Genomic DNA, 24134 nt, shown 5'->3' with positions numbered 1-24134 from the left:
AAATATCGCGTGAAAAAATAGACCGTATCAAGACTATGTTCCAAATATCGTTCTACAGGGAAGTTGGCAGCAGATAACAAAGGTGGAAGACCGCGTTCCACCACTTCTAGAGAGGATTCTATGATTGTCAGATCCATCAAGAAGGATCCCTGGATATCATCAGTCGAGATACAAAAGCAATTAGAGCTGCCTGTATCGGACCGAACAATCAGACGACGTGCTGTTGAAGCCAGATTGTTTTCTCAACGCCCTGCAAAGAAACCGCTGATTTCACTAAAAAACCAGAAGAATAGACTCCTGTTTGCTACATCTCATATTGACTGGAATGTGCAGAAATGGCAAACTGTCCTGTTCAGTGATGAATCGAAGTTCAACATCATTGGGAGCGATGGTATTTGCTGTGTACGTTGACCGGCCAGAAAACACCTCGATTTACGTTACTGCCATAAGACCGTGAAGCATGGTGGAGGCAATGTAATGGTCTGGGCGAGTTTTTCTGCTAACGGTCTAGTTCCAATACATCAAAACGATGAAATAATGGACTGTTTCATGTATAAAAATATCCTGAAAGATGTTATGTTACCTGATGCTGAATGGAATATGCCAATAAAATGGGTTTTTCAGCAAGACAACGATCCAAAACACACTGCAAAAGTAGTCAAGCAGTGGTTTCAAGACAACCACCTATCGGTGATGGATTGGCCGCCTCAATCTCCGGATCTCAACCCTATCGAGAACCTGTGGGAGATCGTCAACCGCAGAATTAATCGTGAAGGTGTTCGTAATAAGGATCAACTGTTTGAACAAATCCAAAAGGCCTGGGCAGCGATTCCACAAAGTTTCATTGATCACCTGATCGAATCTATGCCTCGAAGATGCAAAGCTGTGATCGACAACAAAGGATTTGCCACGAAATATTGATAGCGAAATACAGCTTGGTCAATATTTTTCAAGTTGCACTTGTTTTGTCCAGAAGGAAATCAACTTTTTTTAATACTTTTGATTAATTTATTAATTTTCGTGTACAAATAATGAACTTTGTGATGAATAAAACCTGAAGAACTTTGTCTCTAAACAGTTGCATAGTTATTTCTCTAAATTGAAAAAATGCAGCACTTTTATATAAAGAAACTAAATTAGCATTTTTTGGTTGCACTCGTTTTGTCCAATACTGTGTATATATATATATATATATATATATATATATATATATATATATAATATATATATATATATATATATATATATATATATATATATATATATATATATATATATAAGGTTTATTAAAGGTAAATATTATTAAGGAAATTAAAATTAATAATTTATTTTCAAATAAAATATAACTTAAAGTTAAACATTAAAAGTTTAAGTGTTGACATGATAAAAAACAAAGGTGCATTCAAATATTAATAAGAAATAAAGAGAATCATTTTGGATATTTAAATATTAATTGAAGGATTTATCTTTTTAAATCTCCTGTTTTTTTCTTACCAACTTCTGTTGGTTAGTCAGAAACAGGAGATACTAACTTTCGTATCAACTTCTAACCCTAGAATTACTTCTAAAGCTTTATCAATATATAGTTTAAAAAAATGGAATAAGGAAAAAATTTGGAAGAGAGAAAGGATAAAAAAATTAAAATATGTATTGAACAGATGTTCAGAACAAAAATAAAGACACGATAGTAAAGCGTGTAGTAAAAAATAATGATAATTTAGACACCGCGCATGTAATAGAAATGTAATAAAAACAAAGCAGGACACATAAGTAATCATAAATCTACAGTAAATACAAATGTTTAACATACTTAAAATAAATAGACATATGGGTAATTCCATGTCAAATCAGCAGAAAAAAACAAAAAATGTCACCCCATGTTTTGGATTTTGCTAATTTTTTTAATATGTTATAGGGTTTATAAAAATTAAGAAAATCTGAAATTTGGAACCTCCAACCCCTTATGGTTCTTGAGATATTCAGGATTCAATATTCTTATTTATGCTGACTTAGCATTTTTTACAAAATACTTTTTTGTTTTAAATAGCAATATTTTATGAACCATCTGAGGTATCATCCTGAAATTTTGTACATAGACAATTTTCCACATGGTGGATACAAATTTCAAATTGAAAATTTTTTTGACCACCATAATTAAATGTAAATTAGATAATGAAGGCATATATTTTGGGGCATTTCAACGGTCAAAATGGTGATGTCACCTTGATAATTTTTTTTGAGGCATTGTTATAATTTACAATATGGGTATCAAACATCACTATTAATAAAAAATATATTACTGCATTTTTCAACTTTTCTAAATGCATTTTACCAACCCCCTTCCCTATTTTTTTTTTTTTTTTTTTTTGTTAAAAGCATAAAGACAAGTTACTATAAGAATTTTGTAGCCAAATTGTGCCAATTACACATACTCACATAAAGTGTGAGTATGTGTAATCTTAACTAAATTTGAAAGAATAACATACAAATATAAAAATAATAATGCATTAGAAATTTTCCTATTAATCTTTATTATTTTTTTCAATAATTTTTTCGAACTCAGTTTCTGAAATTTTATATATGCGACTATTTGTTGTAGATGGCGGATAAATGGTACATAAAACTTGATTTGATGGGACCCAACACATAACTTCCCATGCGGTCAAAAAAAACTTGGGCTTGGATCATGTGGATGCATAAAATGAATTTTATAATCTCCTTCTCTTTCATCTTTTTTGGTTATAATTCTAATCCACCAAAAATTGTCATACTTGCAAGCTACATAATCCATATGATTATAAATAACCTGCTGCACAACCAGCTCATTTGGTATCTACACAAGGTTAAATCTCTGAACATCAGTTTGTTGACTCATCCTTTTAAAAGAGTTTGTATATTTATTTATTGGTATAATACTTTGAGCCTACCCTAGGCACACAAAAAATATAAATAAATTATAGTTTATTATTGTCCTCAAAAAGACTTTAACAATAACTTAACTTAACATAAAGTTAAGATATTGCTAACATTGTCATAAAAAAGTTGAAAAATGCAGTAATATACTTTTTATTAATATTGATATTTGATACCTATATTGTAAGTTATAACAATGCCTAAAAAAAATTATCAAGGTGACATCACCATTTTGACCGTCGAAATACCCCATAATATATGCCTTCATTATCTAATTTACATTTAATTATGGTGGTCAAAAAAATTTTCAATTTGAAATTTGTATCCACCATGTGGAAAATTGTCTATGTACAAAATTTCAATTTGGTATTTAACAACAAAAAAGTATTTTGTAAAAAATGTCAGCATAAATAAGAAAATTGAATCCTTAGTATCTAAAGAACCGTAAGGAATTTCAGATTTTCTTAATTTTTATAAACCCTATAATATATAAAAAAAATTAGCAAAATCCAAAACATGATGTGACATGAGCCTGCTGATTTGACATGGAATTACCCATATGTATAGATAAAATCTATGATAATCATATAATATAAAATGATAGGAGGTATAAGATAACCTATGATAATCCTATGATATGATAGGAGGTATAAGATAACGAACACATATATAAGATATCCATATTATTTCTTCAAAACTATTAGCACTAATAGTTTTGAAGAAATAATATGGATAGTGAGAGTAGTGAATTCAATACCAAATAATATAACAAATTTATAATAAAATAAAATATATATAAGATAAATATATAAAATAAAATTTTTTAACAAAAATAGTAAAAAACAATAAACTAAAATGTAAATGATAATATAAAATAATAACAATTATTCTGATAGAAAACCACAAAATACTCAACTACACTACGAACATGATAAATACTGTTAGATAAAACTTTATTAAAAAATACAACAAATTGCTAAAATTGGTACTTTTTGGATAAAAAAACTCAAGCTGATAAGATGTAGAAAAAAACTCAAGCTGATAAGATGTAGAAAAAAACTCAAGCTGGTAAGATGTAGAAATTATAAAAACAACAAAACCATACAAAGTTTAACACCGCCATAGATACCCAGATTGAATGTTGCTAACCAATCAAAAAAACAGGTCTCAAATAAAATATAGCAATAATGACGAAACAGTAAATGAAACCACTACAACGTCAAACATCAAAAATTATGTAGGGCTGGAAAAAATCATATATGTATAAAAAATGACAACCTAAAAACTAACATTTTTACATATATATACACACATATGCATGCATACATATATACATACATACACACTCAAATGGTTGTCGATGTAAGTATTGCATGTTCCAGTACAAAAGAGTCAAGTTTTACTAGAAACCAACGTAAAAACTCTATCACTGAACTATACCCAGCTGACCCAGCAATACTATAAATTACCTATTATAGATTTAACATCTACACATAGGATTTATATTATCTTCTAATTCTAAAAGCCAGCTCAGACATGTTCCAGACACAGAAATATTCTCCCATGGAAACAGCAATTATGTATGTAACGTGGAAACAGTAATTATGCATGTAACGGTATCTATATATTTTAGTTATATTACTAGAAACCAGCATAAAAACTCTATCCCTGAACCACATCTAGCCAGCCCAGCCATACTACAAATTACCTATGATAGATTTAACATCTATACATAGGATTTATATTATCTTCTGGTTCTAAAAGCTAGCTCAGACATGTTCCATACACAAAAATGTTCTCCCGTGGAAACAGCAATTATGTATGTAACTGTATCTGTATATTTTAGTCATAATACTAGAAACCAGTGTAAAAATTTCATCCCTGAACCATGTCTAGCCAACCCAGCCATATTACAAGTTACCTATTATGGATTTAGCATCAACACATAGGATTTATATTATCTTCTGGTTCTAAAAGCTCAGACATATTCCGGAAACAAACATATTTTACCACGGAAACAGCAATAATGTATGTAACCATATGTGATACGCTATAATGATACTAAAAGCTTCACGAATATAGATAAGAAAAGATAGTTATTAAATATAAAGAAATAAAAAAAATGTAAGCCAAAAAAAAAAAAAAAAATTGTTATAGATATATTAACCTAGTCTGGAAAATAGTCATAGCTTCCTAGTCCCAACATAAATAATTTAAAAAAATGCAAAATATGCATCAAAGGACTAGACCAAGCTGTCTAGCCCAAGTAAAATAAGGAACAAATAGGAAGAGAGAAAGGACAAAAAAATTAAAAATATATTGAATAGATGTTCAGAACATAAAAAAAGACACTATAGTAAAGCGCGTAGTAAAAAAACATTTTTGACATTTAAATAGCAGTTGCAGGATTTATCTTCTTAAACCTCCTGTTTCTGTCTTACCAACAGAAGTTGGTAAGACTTCTGTCTTACCAACAGAACTTTTATATCAACTCCTAACTCAAGAATTACTTCTAAAGCTTTATCAATATATAGTTAGCAGTAAATCAAAACAATTCAAAAGTATTTTTGATAATTTTTCTTGTCCTAATCAAATTAAAAAAAATAAAAAATAAAAGTTAGTTAAAGTGTTTTAATCAATCATGATGACTCTTGACATAGGAAAACACAATATTAAAAAGCTTATACAACTTAGTCATGGTCAAACTCAGTCATGGTCAACTCAGCGATAAGGCAAAAATAAAATATAAATAAAAAGGAGGGTTTAGGATTTTTAGGAAATCAGAAAAGTACTAGAAAGTAGTTTATAAGAGGGCAAATAGACCAGGAACTGAAAGCAAAGTTAAGGTGTAGACAAAGGAAATACTTAAGAGATATGTATTATAATCAAAAAGTGTCAATGGAGGCCAATAATAATTAATGGGCTCATTAAACATGCTGTGGAAATGATTCAAATAAAATGAAATTCTTACCTGCATCAGGTAATTTTTATCTTAAAAAAACTAAAATGTATACTGTTACTTCCCATTTGGTAGATGAAAGTACTAAACTTTGTGAGCTTATTACTATAGAAAGCTGATTACTTTTTGTTGTTTTGGGTTTTTTAAATGAAACACTTAGTTGAAAGCTTGCCTAAATAAAAGATTTAGACTCTGACAAGAAATTTGTATTTTTTATCAAAGACATCAATGTCACAAACAATTGTGCTAAATTGAAAATTGGACTTTTTTGTGATTTTTGTAAATTTTGTGAACCCTTTACACTCTGAGGTTCAGAAACAGAATACTTTTATAGTTGTTTGAAAGAATGGAAAAACAGATGTCAAAGAATATTTATCAGAAAGATCTTGTTAAATTTAAATAAATATTTTTATTTTAAATGCAAATATACATCATTTGATAAATTGTTTTAAATATTGTTTAATTATCTCAGAAAAAAATTAGTAATATACTAATATAAAACAATAATTAATCAAGTTAACTTATGCTTCTTTTTTTTATTTTATACATTTGTTAGTATATATTGGCAAATATATACTAACTATAAACTAAAAAAAACTATAAATATTCAATTTATTTAAAACTGCATATATCTGTTGCTATGATCATTTTAAGCTAAAATTTTTAATATAAGCTAGTATATAGACGTAGAGCAGGTAATTTCATTTTTTGATCAGAATTCAAAAAGTTCAAAAAGTTGTCACCCTATTGTTTAGCAAGAAATTTTGCTTGATATTATTATTTTGATTGATATGTTTTGTTATATCATTTCCAACTTCTAATATTATAGGTGACCACAAGCTTGCTACACTAGCGCGAGTTGTTGTCCTTGATGGTCAAAATGAGGTTTCTTTTATTTTTTGCTTTTTATTTTAGAACGATTTCTCGATTAGAAAACCTTTTCTTGTGCTGTGTTAACTGTTTGATTTTTTTAAATTTTGAGGAATTTTAGGCAGAAAGATGATAGGTCATACTGATTTTTTTCTATTGGTCATTTTATTTTTATCTATTTATTTTTATAGTAATTGCTAAAAAAATTTTTTGCTTATTCCTGTGAATGAATTTAGCTGAGCCAAATTGACATCTGTTCTGATTGCTATATAATGTCAAACGAGCGTCCACTACACTGGTATTCACGCCCATGTGTAAGTTTGAGTTTAACTGAAAGTATAATTTATCTGATTACTTTTTATTTTTTAAATGTTTTTAAATCAAATAATTTTTTTATTATTATTTTAATATTTTTTTTTGTGGATATGGAGAATAACACATTGATAGACATAGACAGAAAAAAAACAGTAACACACTTATTTAGGGAACATTTAAGAAAAAAATATAGGTGTGCTTAGAAAGGGAAATTTAAAAGTGAAAAAGTGGTGTAAGCTAATACAAAGAAAGCAAAGTAGATTAATACAAAGACAGCAAAGTAGATTACAATTTAATTAAAAAAAGACTTAAGACTATGTAGGTTACAAACTTTTATGTTTACATTTCAAAAAAAAATTTTAATAATATTTTATTTTACATTGTTATTATTTATTTTTGTATTGTTATTATTCATGACAATGAAAGTTAATATTAATTAAAAATTATTTAGAAAACACCTCACAAAATAGTTTATGCAAAACTGGGTAGCGATCCACACTGGCCAGCCAAAGTGAGCTTTTTCTTTGAACATTTTATTTAAAACATTTGATCATACATAATTATACTTAGTGTTTAATTTTATGATTTAATTTTTATTCATTTGCAAACTAATGCAGGTTGTTTGATTGCAAATAAATGAAAAATATATTTATTTATTTATTTTTTTTATGCAAAAAAGATGAAGCCAATTTTTTGCAGAAAAAATAAAGTTTCAAAGCATTTCAGTGCAGAAAAGAAAACAAGATAAGTAAGATAGAGCTTGAATAAACTGATAAAAAAAAAAAGATGCGACTTTGCTGAATGATGAGTCAAGCAAGAATGATTTTGGTTAATGGAACTTGACATAATAGCTCTTATGAGCAGCGACAATGGTAGTAATTGAAGAAAAAAGAAAGAGAAACTTCATGATAATGGGAGAGAGAGCTTAGCAGATAGAGCAAACCCAGCAACATTTACAATGCATTTTTAAACCTTGTCTAAAATAGAAACACCATCATTAGAAGAACTAAATATGACAACAGTATTCTATACAGGGACTTATTAAAGATTTGTAGAAGTAGAAAATAAAATTGTAAATACAATAAAGAGAAGCAATTTTAACAGATGCTAAATTTGCAATGGATTTTATATACGATTTCCACAAGAGGCTAGTAGTGAATGATATTGCGAGGAGTTTTAAAGAAAAGGATTCAGTGAGAGAGTTTCATTAATATAGAAGTGTTAACAATATTGCTGTTGTTTGCAGTAATTAACTAAGTTTTGTTGAAATTAAAATTCACAAGCCACTGCAAGCCCCAAGTTGTTACAGAAGTGAGTTCAGATTCAAAATTGTCTGCATTTTTTAGGCAATTGTAAAGAGAAGACTTTGTCAAGACAGAAGTATAAAGTTTAGCTGTCAGAAAATAGAGAATAAGAAATACAGGATCAAGGATAGAATCTTGAGTTCCCAGAAGTTACTATAAATGAAAAAGAGTGTTAGACTTCCAGGATGACTCAATACTGCTAGAAAGAAATGATTTAACAATTTCAAAAATTTTCCAAGATACACCATATGAAGCAAGCTTATGGAGAAGACCAGCATGTCAAACTTTATCTTTTGATATGTCAAGTCCATCTAAGGCATGGTAGAATCTTCCAGTTAAAGCAGTTGGCAAGTCAGCAGTTAGCAACTCAAAGACTTTGCTAATAATAGAGAGATGACTAATCAGGCGATAGTTGAAAGGGTTAGAACATTATCCAGAGCTTTTTAAAATTAAACCCACAATTAGGATTTTCCAGCAAGCAGGAAAACAAGGTTCAGTCAAGCACATGTTAAATAGTTTAGAGAGAATTAAAGAGAGTTCGGCTTGTGGATAGACGGACAGCTTGTGGTTCAGAATGTTGTATGGATGACAATTTGTAGAAGAGTTTTACTAAAAAATGACTTTAGCAATGAAAGCTGAAGTGATTTGGATGTCTAATAATGTGTGAATCTGTTTAACTGGAATGATAGGAAGAGTATGGCCATTGTTGAAATGTTCTTGAAAAGTTTTTTGCAAGTATGGTGATTAGATTCATGAACTTAGCCTCAGAGAGCACCTTTTTACATTGGTTTCTTGCAATAACAAAAAGACATTTGTTTTCAAGAGAGTTGTTCTTGTAAAAAAGATGAAAAAAATAGTTACAACTAGTGATATCTGCTAATATAAGCAAAGTAGAATGAGACTTGGCTTAGAACCAACAAGAAGGAATAAAACCTTCTATACCCTCTGGATCAAGGAGGTTATGTAGGAGGCACATTTATCTGCAGAGAGAGAAGAGATTTCAACCCAATAACCGCCACGAAGAAACCACGTCATGAAAAGAATCCCAGCCAGCTTCAGGGTAGTAGTAAGCAGCGCAATGATAGGGTGAGTCCAAAGAAGAGTTACAAAATGTAAGATTTATAGAAATCCTTACATGGTCGGAACTACCTAAAGGAGTACAAAGAGAAACTGAACACAAGCTAGGGTCAGAGACAAGATACAAATTAAGGAGTGAAGGTAAGTAGTTAGGGTTGTCTGGAAAATGAGTCATTAAGTTATCAGAGTAAGAGATTAAGAGGACTTTAGTTTCAGCAGGATCTGTGGTCTTAGAGCCATGCTATTTAAGTGATAAACATTCATTTATAGTAAAATCACAATCTAGCTATCTAAAGCATCTCAAAGAAGCAATTAGTATTGATGAGGTTATTGTACTGGCAGATTTTGCAGAAAATTACACTTTTGTAGTACAAGACGGGATACAGAGTTACCATTGGAGCAAGAGTCAATGTTCCCTTCATCCAGATGTCATCTACTACAAGAAAGTGAAATTGGAAATATCTTCTTTTTGTGTAATTTCAGATGACTTGAATCATGATGTTGGATTTATCAATTAAGTTATGTGTAAAACCATTAATCATATAAAAACTCATCTTTGTCCCACAATTACAAAAATTCATTATTTTTCTGATGGCTGTGCAGGGCAGTATAAAAACTGCAAACATTTTTACAATTTATGTGACCACACTCAAGATTTTTCTGTTCGTTGCATCTGGAATTTCTTTGTAACAAGCCATGGCAAATCTCCATGCGATGGAATAGGTGGCACTGTTAAAAGGCTTGTTGCAACAGCTACCTTGCAGAGTCCAACCACAGGTCATATACAGTCTTCTCAAGCAATGTATGAATACTGTCAAAAGTCAATCAGTGGAATTACGTTTGTGTACGTCACTGCTGAAGAAATGGTGCTAGTAATAAACAAACTTACTGATAGGCTTTTAATAGCAACCATTATTCCTGGGACAAGAAGTTTCCAACAATTTATATCATCTTCTCATTCAATTATAAAAATGTAAAGGGTATCCGATGATGATATTTTGCTCTATCATTTGACTTTCTCAAAAAACAAAAACATGAAATTATTAAAATTGACAATGTTATGATGTCACAATACCTATTTTGCAAATACGATGAATTTTGCTGGCTCGGTATGGTTGCTGAAGTTGATAAAGAGAATGATGATTTTATGGTAAAGTTTATGCATTCACATTATCAAAGTTGGTCATACTACTGGCCAAAGCGGGATGATAATTGCTGGGTGCCAAAAATGAATGTCATTTCTCTTGTTAAAACACCTTTAACATCTTCTGGACGTCAATACCAAATCTTAAAAGAAGATGAAAATCTATTTGAATAAGTTTTATCTTTTCAGTGAATGTTGATTAATATTTTACTTTCATTATTTAAAAGATATAAACTTCAGTTTTAGTAATATTTGGTTATTCCTTTTCATTTTTATTTTTGAACATTTTTCAATAAAGCAGGTTTTTAATATTTTTCAAAAAAGTTTGTATTTTAGTTTCTTATTTTTTAACACAACATTTGAGCATGTAACCTAAAATTTTAGCATGCAACCAATATTTTGAAATAATACCTAATTATTAGAATAATAGAAAATAAATTATTTTTTCAATGTGTTGTATAGTAAATTATATTTCCATGTATACTTTTAATATTGATCATAAATATGCTAGTTATGCAAAGCAATATAATTTTTTATTTTCTTTCAGAGACCTAAACTTTTCCAAAACATCTTATTTCACAATGAGACTAAGGTAACTCCAGAAATAAGTGAAATGCAAATTATGGTTACAAGAAAAAAAAAAGACTGTTGACATTTTAAAATTCAAAAATTGTTCTAAAATATTAGAAGTTAGGTTAATTTCTCTTCATTTTTGTATTCAACACCTTTAAAAATGGTCAGGTACCTATTTTCAGTCATATTTCTCTACTAGAACTTAAATTATTCACACAAAAAGTATGGCTATAAAATCTATAATAGAGAATAGAGGCCAAATAAAGAAATTTTTTGTCTAAATTTCAAAATGACATATCTTTACTATGCTTTAAGAAACCAAACCATCTTTTTTATAAAGATGGCCTAGGATCACCTACTTCATTTGAAACAAAAATCGAATCCATGAGACTTGGGCAACACTGGGAATTAATAAAAGTGCAATCCATGGTAACAGAACAAAAAATTTGGCTGGCCATTTTGAAATAAAAAATAACTATCAAAAAGTTTAAATTTCACTATTTTATCTACATTTTTGAATTTAGCACCCTCAAAAATGGTCAGGTACCAATTTTTAGTCACATTCTTCCACTAGATCTTAAATTATTCAATTAAAAATACAACTACAAAATCTATAATGGCGGACTTTGTAAAAAAAAGGAACAATTTTAGACTGAATTTCAAAACATCATAGCTTTTGAACTGTTTGGATTTGGGAGCTCAAATTTTGCATTTTTTCATGTTTCATTAATAGGTACCACTGGTTAAAATTTAAAGAAAATCCAAGGGGTGACTGAAATGACTGTCCCACTTTTACATGGAATTACCCATCAGCAAATAGTGTTATGTTTGAAAAAAATACATTCTTCTATTCTTTTTTCTATCTTTTTTGAATTGAATTGTTTGCATTGAAAAGTTTGTTTGAAATATTAGTGTTGTGCCAACACTAATATTTCAACCAACTACAGTGTAATAATGTTGTGCCAACATTATTACACTGTAGTTGGTTTTTCTATATGCTTTATTAATATTAGTTAACTCAAATTATTTTATATGTAATATTAAATTATCTATATTCTTTTATTTAATGAGTTTTTTCTCTGCTTTAAGAATTTATACAAAATATATATAATATACCTAAAAATATACTTTGGTTTAATAAAAATATTTTCTGTTTATAGGTTTTGCGAGAAAATGAAGATGGTAGTAGTATTGATGTCCGTTTTTTTGGACCACCTTATCAAAGGTTGTTTTAATAAGTTTTTATTAAAGTTTTTAAATTACCATCTATTTTTAATAAATAGAGATTTGAAAAAATGCTACTAATATATTACTATGTTATTTTAAATTGTTTTGATTTATGTAAACATAATTTATGGTTATATAATTTGACAGCTCTATTTTATTTAACTTTTATTTATTTTTATTTAATTTGGGTTGGAAATGTTTGCAAAACTTTGAAATATATATTTTTTGAACTATAAGGGCATGGATTCCTTTACGCAATGTTCTCGAATTAAAAGACAAGCCTGTGAATAAAAAACGATCAAAGTCTTTAATGGAAGCAGAGAAGGAGCTTAAAATTTATTTGAAGATTTTTAAAAAGTATCAAAATGACAAAGTAAACTTTTTATAAAACTTTTTTATTTGCATTACTTAAAGTTGATATATATATATATATATATATATATATATATATATATATATATATATATATATATATATATATATATATGTATATATATATATATACACATTTGGTTGGCTAAATATTAATTAGCATACATGCATGTGTGTGTTAATATTATAATATAAAATTCTTTAGAAATTCCATTTTAAAAGTATTTCAGATGAATCGGACTCTGTTGAGGAAGAAATTTCAGATGAGAAAGAGACACTTGATCAATGTTTAAAAAAAAGAAGATCTTCACATGAAAATGAGAATCTTGGTCAATGTTTAAAAAAAAAAAAATCTTCAGATGAAAACAAGAATCAATGTTTAAAAAAACGAAAATCATCACTATGTTCTACCAACAAAAAAGATGATGAACAATTTTCTAAAACAAAAAATAAAAAAACTTTAAAAAATAATTTCTTCAGTAAAGATGAAACTAAAAAAAACTTGATGTGTTCTTCTGTGAAACCATTGTGCACCTCTGTAAAAGAAAAATCATTTGATGCAGAAAACAGTGACATTTGTAATGAAATCCTTAATGATCAATTTGCCCAGCAAATTAAAATGACTGATGATTACAAAATGATAACAAAATTACAAGAACAAATTAATAAATATGAAAGCACAGTAAGTCAGCTCAGATCTGATTATGAAACAGCACAGACAAACTTGGAATCTGTAAGACTGGATTTAGCAATTGAAAAACAAAAAACTGTAAAGTTCCAAGAAGAACTTGAAAAAGGTTGGAAATTTTTTTTTTTAAGAGCTTTTTTTTATCCTATAATTTAGTAATCATTTTAATAATCATAGGAAAGTAATTATAAATGGTTTTTAAAAAATTTAACTTTGGGTTGAGGCTTTCTTTATTTTACTTTTTTAAATTTCCACCCTAATGTTTAAAAGAAACATAAGGTTTCTCAAATATAGAAAATTTGGTTATATTTAAAAATCAAAACATAGTTGTACAACTATGTTTTGATTTAAATTTTTTTTTACTCTAAACATTTTGTTTTGATCTAAATCATAATACAATAGTATTATGGTTAAAAATTAAAACATGATTTTATTATGGTAACAAAGTAAAAGATTTTTGGGTTTTTTTCATAGATATATTTTAAAGCATAAGGGACTTACAAAAGTAATTTAAAAAAAAATAAAGCTGTATTCTTATTTTACTAAGAACAAGAGTCTAACAACAACAGATTTTAGACTGACAGCAGTTTTTCATTAAAATGTTCTTTTAAATTGACTACTGAATTTGCATTTACAATATCTTGATCAACTATATTCCGAGCTTCAACAATGCCCTTTTTGAAGAAAAATTTATGCCTAGAAAGTGGGTTTCTTACTAAATGTGTTTTTAATTTCTGACCATGCCCTCCTGTTATTATTTTTTCAGGTTCTTTATGCCATTTTTTTTTATCTATACTGTTTTGTGATCTAAAAATTTGAACTATATTACCTGGTAATCTTCTATCAACTTTGGAACTTTTATCTTTTTATTTTAATTTGTTTCTGCTTTTGTGCGATCTGTGTATAATTTTGTCTAAAAACTTTGGCATATATATAATTCTGGCATATATAAAATTCGCTGAATGGTCACACACGAGCAGTGAACGCCTCAGGGAAGAAATGAAGTACACTAGAATAAAGGAGAATTATTTTTGGAACAAAACATATTTTGACAAAACAAAAAATAAAGATTAATAGAGGAATATTTAAAATATAAACAAGACAGACAATGCCCCTAAACAGCACTAACAATAATAATAAACAATAAATTGTTCTATAAGCACCAATATGTCACCTAACAAAAACTTTTAAAACAAAAAATTGATTACAAAATAAAAAGTATGCATACAACAATTTAAGGCATCAGAATGGAAAAAAAAAAAAAATTTGTGTAGTGATTAAGTAATAAACATCTCCTCAGAGTCCCGTCTATTATTACTGGCGTTTCGATAAGGATCAGCACTTATAACTAGTTTATCCTGTCAGACAAATGTCATCGCCACTTATGCTTTACCCCGAGACTTATGCCTATTCCATACTGCAGTAAAAAAGGATTTACTACAAATAGCCAAAACCCAACCATAGCCAAATTTGTAAAACGCTAATATTTTTTTGATGATATGATATAAAAAGTGTAGATCTACTGCGCAATATAAATAAAAATAATTAAATAAATCACTTACCATACCACCGGTAGAAAAAACTAACCACAATAAATTAAAATTAAAATAAAAACGCCAGAAACAAAACTAAAACAACTAAAGTGTGCAAACAAAAAATACTAATAAATTTTCCACTAAGACCTTTTAAACCACATAGGTACTTCCAGCACAAATATATCAAAAACAATCAAATGTCAATATACCCTATTAAAATCCCTTTTAAAATTAAATAAAACACAATAGAGTCTTCGAAAAACTCTAACGCTGTCATATATACTTCATTCGAATTTTGTTAAACAATCTAAAGTGTAAGAAAATGAAACAACCTGCGCAACTTAAAATCATAACTCAAAATCAAGTAATATATGAAAGTAGAAAATATATATATCGCCTGCAAAAATGTAAAGATTTAAACATGTAGTGAAGGATATAAGAAATTCTCTAAATAATAATAAAAGACGAAAACTGTGCATGTGAAAATTAAAACAAAGCTAAGTAATGAATGTAAGATAATATAGCATAAAAGCTCCTTGATAATAGTAATAATATGAAAATCAGCGGATAAATCATATATTATAAATATTGTAATAAGATTAACTAAATAAAAATAAAAAACAATTGATTGTCTATTATTATTGTTAGTACCGTTTAGGTGCATTGTCTGTTTGATTTATCTTTAAATATTCCTCTATTAATCTTTATTTTGTCTTGACAACTGTCAAAATATGCTTTGTTCAAAAATAATTCTCCTTCATTCTAATGTACTTCATTTCTTCCCTCAGGCGTTCACTGCTCGTGTGTGACCATTCAGCGAATTTAATATATGCCAGAATTATATATATGCCAAAGTTTTTAAATAATTTTGCTTCTGCTATCACTTTTGTGCAATCTGTGTATAATTTATTTCTGCTATCACTTTTGTGCGATCTGTGTATAATTTATTTCTGCTATCACTTTTGTGCAGTCTGTGTATAATTTATTTCTCCTATCACTTTTGTGTGATCTGTGTATAATTTTGCTTTGTTATTTAAACTCTGCGTTAAATCATTACCTTTTTCTTTAAGATCAGTTAACCTGCCTAATGTTTCTAGAAGATTTTGTTACTCAATTTTTTTCTTTTATGAAATTGGGTTAGTCATCAAGCATTAAATTACTGCCAACAAGATGCTTTATAATTGTGTCTCTGACAATGCTTTCCATTGGTTGCAAACAATTCAAGTTACTAAGATTGATCTGTAGTTGTTTGCCTTTAAAGGATCTCCTTTTTTAAATACTTTAGTTAATAATAATATTTGCTTAAAGTCAAAATGGTTGTGTTCTTGATTTGAGTGAGCCATTAAAAATAATGCACAATGGTGTAGTTTTCAGCACAATTATTAAGGACAATTGAGTTTTGTTACTTCTTGGAGATTTATTTTCATTTAGTTTAGCTAGTTGTTCGATGTATCTATTTCATTGATGCATTTAGACAAACTATTAGTTACACATTCACATGATGGAGTATCTTTCATTCACATGATGGAGTATCACATTCACATGATGGAGTATCTTCAAGATATTCTTGTGTAAATACAGAAAATTCTGGTTTGCTATTGCATGTACTCATTACATAACTTGTTATTATTAAAAATAAGTGACCTTATGTGATCTTATGTGGTCTTATGTGATCTTTTGCTTTAAGTTTACTATTGATATAAGTGTAAATTTATTTTAGGTTTTGTTTTGATTCTATTTAAATGCTGTTATAGTATTTTTAACAAGACTTTTTATTCTTTTTTTGCTTTGTATTGCTGATTTAGTTTTTTACTTTTAAAATCAGTTATACCAAAAGTATGGTTTTTATAGGTATGTTTTTTATTTTATAACCAAACCAAAGATATAGAGCTCATTCTTCAGGCCTATTTATAAATAAAAAATGCTTAATGCTTTGGCTTAATGTGAATTTGATGTCATAAAATTCTCTTTATTTTTTATTTTTTAAAGATATTTTTTTAAACTATCACAATATAATAAATTACCACAAAATGAGTTCAATTTAAAAAATAACTATAAAAAAATAACTAATTTAATTTTCACTTTTTTCTTTAATATTTATTATAAACTAATTTCTTTCTTTTCTCAACATTTTATAAATGTCTTAGAGTACTTTAATTTTTTTATTTTTACTATTTCTTAAATTTCTTATTTCGGCATTGCAACTAATAATTATTTTTTGTTTTTAAGAAGTTTATTGAGAAACAAATAAAAAAAATAACTTATTGCAAAAATAAAAACTATTTAATTACTTTCCCCTCAATTTTGTTGTGAAAGATAAATTAAGGTTTGTAAGAATCATTTCTTAAAAAATATTTATTACTACGCTTTCACTTGCCTTAAAAATAAAACTTTAACTTACGTTAAAAAAAAGTTTAACAGGCATGTTTACAAGGAATTTAATTTTTAGTAAAAAAAAATATTTTTTAATTAAAAAATATTTAGTAATACTTTTAAATAAAATTGAAATAAGTTAAATTTCCTTTGTTTTTAATTTTATTTGAATTTAATTCATTTGTAAATAGCGCTTATATCAAGCATAATTGCCATTCAAACTTTTGTAACAAACTTTTTTTCATAATTGTCATTCAAATGTTGAAGTGGTTTTTATCATATCAATAAGTACTTTTATTCCAAGGCCTAAAAGACATTTTAAAACTTAACCAAAATCGTTTTAGGTGTACATAAAATAGCCTAACACTTACATAAATTGCAAGCTGGTTATCACTTTAAAACTGATTCTTACTTTGTGCATTAGTTGTGCATTTGATTGTTTTTGAAATGGATTTTTTCAACCATTTTTTCATAAATGTTAATAAATTTCAAACAACACTGATGTCTAAACTTTTAAACTCCTCTATGGTTATTCAAAAAACTCTGATGATTTTTTATAATTTTCTCTTCTAAATAGTTACTTTGTGGAATCGTCAATTTCCAGTTGATCATATTTAAAATAAAATCCTGTTGAAATATTTGAAATGGGTTTACCATCAAGATTAAATCTAGAAGATTTTTAAAAATATGTTGCATTAAGTAAGATTTCTGAATGCAATTGATAAGATAAGAAATTAAATACTTCAAAAATCAAAGCTTTATTACTATTGTCATTTCTTGTATTTATATGCAAATATGTAAATATATATGTTGTCATTGTATGTATAAATATATATGTTGTTATATATTGTAATATTAGTATATACAGGCCTCAGCAGGAGTAAATAAGTGCATGAGCAGTGAAACACCTGTCTAAAACAGACTTGGTGGGCAACATGAACTGCCCAAACTGGTAATGTTTGCCCAGACAGTTAGCATTTTGTGGGCATTTTTGATATTTAGATAAAAAAGCTCATAGAGAAAGTAAAATGATTATGATAATCTGTTTTAGTAATAGTTTTGTTAGTTACACTGTAATGTTTTGTTTCGTAAATACATTAGAGAAACAATCATCAGCAACAATTGTTTTTATTTATTTAAAAATTATCTAAAAAAATTGTTAAAAAATGTTGCATTTGACCAAGTTTTTTAAACTCTGTTTTAGCATATATTTAGTTTTTTTATTAAAATAATCAATTATTTTATAAATATTTTTTTGTATTATTTTATAAGTATTATTTGTTTGGCGTTTCTTCCTATTTTCATAAATAAAAAGTTCATTTGTTACTCTTCTTCTTCGTGAATTTTTTTTTTTAATTTGAAAAGTTTAAAAATCGTACTGCATTAGGTTCAAGCAAGAGAGCGAGTAATTATAAGAAAATGCTTTTGTAACTTGAATAATACTTTTAAAATTTTTCTCAACTGAGAGTTGCATAAGCTAGTTACTTAAAAAAAAAAATTTTAATTCGTTTATTTGACTATCAATGGAATAAAGACAGTAAAGAATAAACTGAATAAGACTCAGGAATTAAAACAAAACTACATGGAAACATGAAACTGAAAAAACTCAGAGAGTAAAGAAACAAACGAGAACAAAAACAAAGGACAACCATAAAAGGAGTGAAATGAAAAACAAAGGACAACCATAAAAGGAGTGAAATGAAAAACAAAGGACAACCATAAAAGGAGTGAAATGAAAAACAAAGGACAACCATAAAAGGAGTGAAATGAAAAACAAAGGACAACCATAAAAAGAGTGAAATGAAAAGATAAAACCAAATGAAACCGAGGCCGAGAGAAAGCCGAGAGAAAACAAAATAATACAGTTTAAATAATAATAAGGCAATTCACATTTTTGTGGGCATTTTTGATATTTTGATAAAAAAGCTCAATGAGAAAGCAAAATGATTATGATAATTAATTCTGTTTTAGTCATTGTTTTGTTAGTTACACAGTAATGTTTTGTATCATATTGTAAATGCATTAGAGAAAAAATCGTCAGCAATAGTTATTTTTATGATATTTATTTAAGCGTCATAATATTTTAGGAAAATATTATGAAGCTTAAATAAATTAAAAGTTAAAAAGAACGTTGCATTTGACCAAATTTTTTAAATTCTATTATAGATCTATTTTAAGTTATATTTTAGCCTTTTTTATTAAAGCGTTCGAATAAAAATATAAAACTAAAAAGACTTTTTAAAAACTATTAAAATTGTTCTTACTTGTTTTTTGTTTTTTTTATTTTTTTGCAGTTTTTTTTAATATGGTTTATAATTTCAATTCATGAACTTTAATGAACTTGCCAAACATTAAAAATAAAATCTTCAATAACGAACTTTTTCTTTAAAGACGTTTCCTTAAAAGTATTTTGCACTGGCTTTATTTCGCCTGTGTAAACTAAATTAAACAGGTGTGGGTGCAGTTGGGGGCAATCACCGGCCATTTCTGTCAAGGTCTGTGAATTTTAACTCCAACAAATCTCAGTTATTTACTCAAACAACTATTGCAATACTGTTGGCATTTCTATATTAATAAATGGCAACCCTCTCACTGAATTCTCGTTTCTAAGTATTCTTGGATTTTTGTTCACTACTAACCTCTCATAGAAACCATATATACAATTGGTTGCAAAGTTAGCATCTCCTAAGGTAGCTCCTCTTTATCATGCTAGCCATTATCTTACTTCTGATTCCATTTTCTATCACTACAAATCTCTTATTTGTCCCTGTATGGAATACTGTTGTCATATTTTATTTGGGCTGTTCCTTTTAATAATGCTTTTTTCTCTTTTAGACAAGGTCCAAAGCGTGTTTTATCTGCCCAACCTGAGCCTCTCTTCCACTGTCGTCAAGTTGCATATCTTTATCTTTTCTACAAATACTGTCATGGTTGCTACTCAAAGGAGCTATTATCTTTAGTTCCATCAATTAAAAGTCATTCTTGCTTGACTTATCATATACTTAAAACCAAGAAAAAATGTTTATTGTGGCTTTTTTTTTGCACCCCACTGTATGTATATATATATATATATATATATATATATATATATATATATATATATATATATATATATATATATATATATATATATATATATATATATATATATATACATATATATATATATATATATATATATATATATATATATATATATATATATATATATATATATATATATATATATATATATATATATATATATATATATATATATATATATATATATATATATATATAATACAGCCCTCGTTGCTTGCAGCCTGGTTGGAAGTGAATAAGAAGAATTAAAACAAAAAAGTATATTTATATTGTTTGTAAGTATTTCTTGTAAAGGCCTAGTAAAATATTCATAACTTCTTTTGATAGAATCATTTAAAAGCTGATTTGTAATACAAAAACTTAACTTGAATAAAGCTCTGTAAATGTAACTTGAATAAAGATCTACAAATGTAACTTGAATAATGATCTGTAAATGTAACTTGAACAAAGCTCTGTAAATTAACTTGAATAAAGCTCTGTAAATTAACTTGAATAAAGCTCTGTAAATTAACTTGAATAAAGCTCTGTAAATTAACTTGAATAAAGCTCTGTAAATGTAACTTGAATAAAGCTCTGTAAATTAACTTGAATAAAGATCTGTAAATTTAACTCACTAATTCTTTATGCATTATTGATCCTTTTTATTCTTTTTCTTAATTTACTGAAATTATATTGCATCAAAAAACTGATAAAATAAAAGTTTATTGCAATTTGGTTCTATTTAAGTTTTGTATCCCTGAATGGTGCATTATATTGCATAACAATGGTGTAGCATAAATATATACAAACTACTGTTGATACAAATTATTTAAAAATTAAGGTTTTGCTTACAAAAATTAAAAAAATTAATGCAAATTTTTCTAATTAAATATTATTAAAATATTTGATTCAAAAAAAATCTAACTTATATTTCATTTTACAAAAATATTTGTTTCTTACAAGTATTTAACACTGGCAAGTGTCATATTGGATATTTTTTGTACTTATGTACTTCTGTTTTTATGTACTTATGTACATCTGCTTTTTTATACTTATGTATATCTGTTTTCATGTACTTATGTTCATTTGTTTTCATGTACTTATGTACTTCTGTTTTTATGTATTTTTGTACATCTGTTTTCATGTACTTATGTACATATGTTTTCATTTACTTATGTACATCTGTTTTTAGGGAATGAAATTGGTATTGAGAATATAAAGAATAATATTTTGTTGAAAAAGAAAGATGAACTTGATGCTGCTCTTCAAGAAGAGAGAAGAAAAAATGAAGAAAATTTAAAAATTTGTTTGAATGAAGCAGTTACAAAGGAAAAAGCAAATGCAGAGGCTCATTTACAAGAAGTTCTTGAAAAAGGTATCAACTCAAAATCTTTATTTATTTAAAATAATGCTGATAATATTGATAATGATCATTATTGTCATAATTATTATAATTACCATGATCATGATAGCCATGATGGCATGACCTATTGATACCATTTAAAAAAGACTTATTAGCTAAATACCTTTTTTTTAGTAGCTTTGTTCTTCTCTATAGAGTTATTATTATTACAATTACAGGGATTATCTTTTTCCAGATATATTCGAAATTCCGGATATTTCTTTTAACTTTTAGTTTTTCCGGATTTCCAAAAAGTTTTTCCGTAAATACAAATTTAAATATATTTTTGCAATATATGTAAATTTGTATTTACCGTTTTTAAACTTTTCAGTCATTACCCATACAAAAAATAAGAAAAGTTTCAATAAAATTGAGAAAGTCATCAGTTCAAAGCTAAATTTAGACAAATATGAGAGAAATAAATTCCGGATTTTTTTTTTGCAAAACTGTTTTACGGATTTTTAGAATATGACATAGATGATCTCCGGAATTATATATGTTGCTTCATTTTGTTAATAAGAAAATTGTTATTTTTATTACAATTATTGTTTTATAAATATTAATTATAATTATATAAATATTTGTTTTACTCGCTTAATAATTATTTATCCTGATTGTAATTAAGATTTTGTATTGTAATATTTATTGTTTTCATTAGCTTATTTTTGTTTTTATTGTCATGTTTGTGTGCATATTATAAATGTTTCATAAATTTTGAAATACTGATTTCAACTTTAGATATTTTTTTCAATACTACCTATAGTTCTAGATACTGCCTATACTTCTATATACTGCCTCAATTAACTAATGCATTAAGCCTTTGGCTGTAGCTATTTTATAATGATATCATCACTGACACTTTTACGCTTACCGAAAAGCTCAAGGCTGTCAGTTTTAAGGCCATAGTTTTAATCATTGAGGAAAACCAAAGGTCAGCAGCATTAGTGATGACTTGAAAATCTGTAGTTTTTATATGACCTCGTCATAATGCAATAAATAGAACATCTGTTTTAATGTTAATAATAATATTATCTGAAATAGTAACAAAATAATATGTACTTCTAAATGTCTTAAATATCTCACAATCAGAAAATGGAGATTTTTATTTACTTAAATTTCTCATAAGAATTGTTTAGACAAGTATTATTATATATAGATCATGATTAATTGATGTTTTTTATAAGTTGTTTTACGATAAAATGTAACGATTGTAGAGCGCATTTTACACGATGAAAAGCTTAAAAGTCTGCAAAGAACATTTGACAGGTACAAAATAGAGTGGGAGTTAAAACATAGTCGAGCTTTGGAAGAAAGTCGTCGTAAACTAAAACACGAATTCGATGATCTGATGCAACGAACTTTACAAGAAAGTGCTCACTTACATCAAAGTGAATTAGAACATCATGTAGCAGCTACTAAAAAAAAGTCGTGGTGTTCAAATTGTTCTAAAGAGGTTATTATAAAGTCTCTTTTTAGTTATAAAGTACAAATAAAGTTTTTTTTATTACTAATTAATTTACACTCCCTTCTTTTTGCACACTTTTGTTTACATCTTTTTTTGTAGGCATTTTACCATTGTTGTTGGAACACAAACTATTGCACCACAGAATGTCAACGCATACATTGGTCAACTCATAGGTATCAATGTACACGTGAAATAACCAATACATGTCGCTCCTGTCAGCAACGTCAGAACTTTACATCGGGTAGGTGATTGTTTGTGTGTTAGTTGAGAATTTTTTTGTGCAGAAAACGCTTTCATAACCATGCGATACTTTTTGCTTGAGTTATTTGTGAAGCCGGCATGCTATAAAATCTGATTCGAATGTTATCATTTTTAACTTATGCTTTAATCTTCTTTTTACACTAAAAATTCGTAATTTATCATTATAAAGATTTTTTAAGTTTTTTTGTTGCAGTTAACTATGCACCACAAGCTCCTAAGTAAAATTATGTATCTTGAAATGCATTTGTAGAAGATATAAAGTAAGGATATATGTGGTATCAACGGAATAAATTCGATCGATTGGATTTATGGCTATTAGCACAATAGAAAAAGTATTATTCTTGATTGTTAAAAGACTTCATGGTTAAAACATCCCAAAAGGTGCGATGTTTTAACGAAATTCGTGTGTGTATATATATATATATATATATATATATATATATATATATATATATATATATATATAATATATATATATATATATATATATATATATATATATATATATATATATATATATATATATATCTGTGTGTATGTGTATATATATATATATATATATATATATATATATATATATATATATATATATA

The 24134-nt window shown here is 27.1% G+C and overlaps 1 protein-coding gene across 1 annotated transcript in view; it reads left to right on the top strand.

Moving 5' to 3' along the window:
- LOC101238448 (zinc finger MYND domain-containing protein 11) overlaps positions 1-23873 on the top strand; it is a 47544-nt gene extending 23671 nt beyond the window's left edge. The window contains exons 7-16 of the mRNA XM_065803334.1: positions 6702-6757; positions 6979-7056; positions 7509-7568; positions 12316-12380; positions 12620-12755; positions 12960-13551; positions 21606-21788; positions 23030-23268; positions 23380-23521; positions 23735-23873. Of these exons, the coding sequence (XP_065659406.1) occupies positions 6702-6757; positions 6979-7056; positions 7509-7568; positions 12316-12380; positions 12620-12755; positions 12960-13551; positions 21606-21788; positions 23030-23268; positions 23380-23521; positions 23735-23763 (1580 nt within the window). The 3' untranslated portion in view covers positions 23764-23873. The remainder of the gene's footprint in view (positions 1-6701; positions 6758-6978; positions 7057-7508; positions 7569-12315; positions 12381-12619; positions 12756-12959; positions 13552-21605; positions 21789-23029; positions 23269-23379; positions 23522-23734) is intronic.
- The last annotated feature ends 261 nt before the right edge of the window (positions 23874-24134 follow it).

Source organism: Hydra vulgaris, chromosome 08, assembly GCF_038396675.1.
Source record: "Hydra vulgaris chromosome 08, alternate assembly HydraT2T_AEP".
Taxonomy (NCBI): Eukaryota; Metazoa; Cnidaria; class Hydrozoa; order Anthoathecata; family Hydridae; genus Hydra; species Hydra vulgaris.
This window is presented reverse-complemented; position numbering and strand designations above follow the sequence as displayed.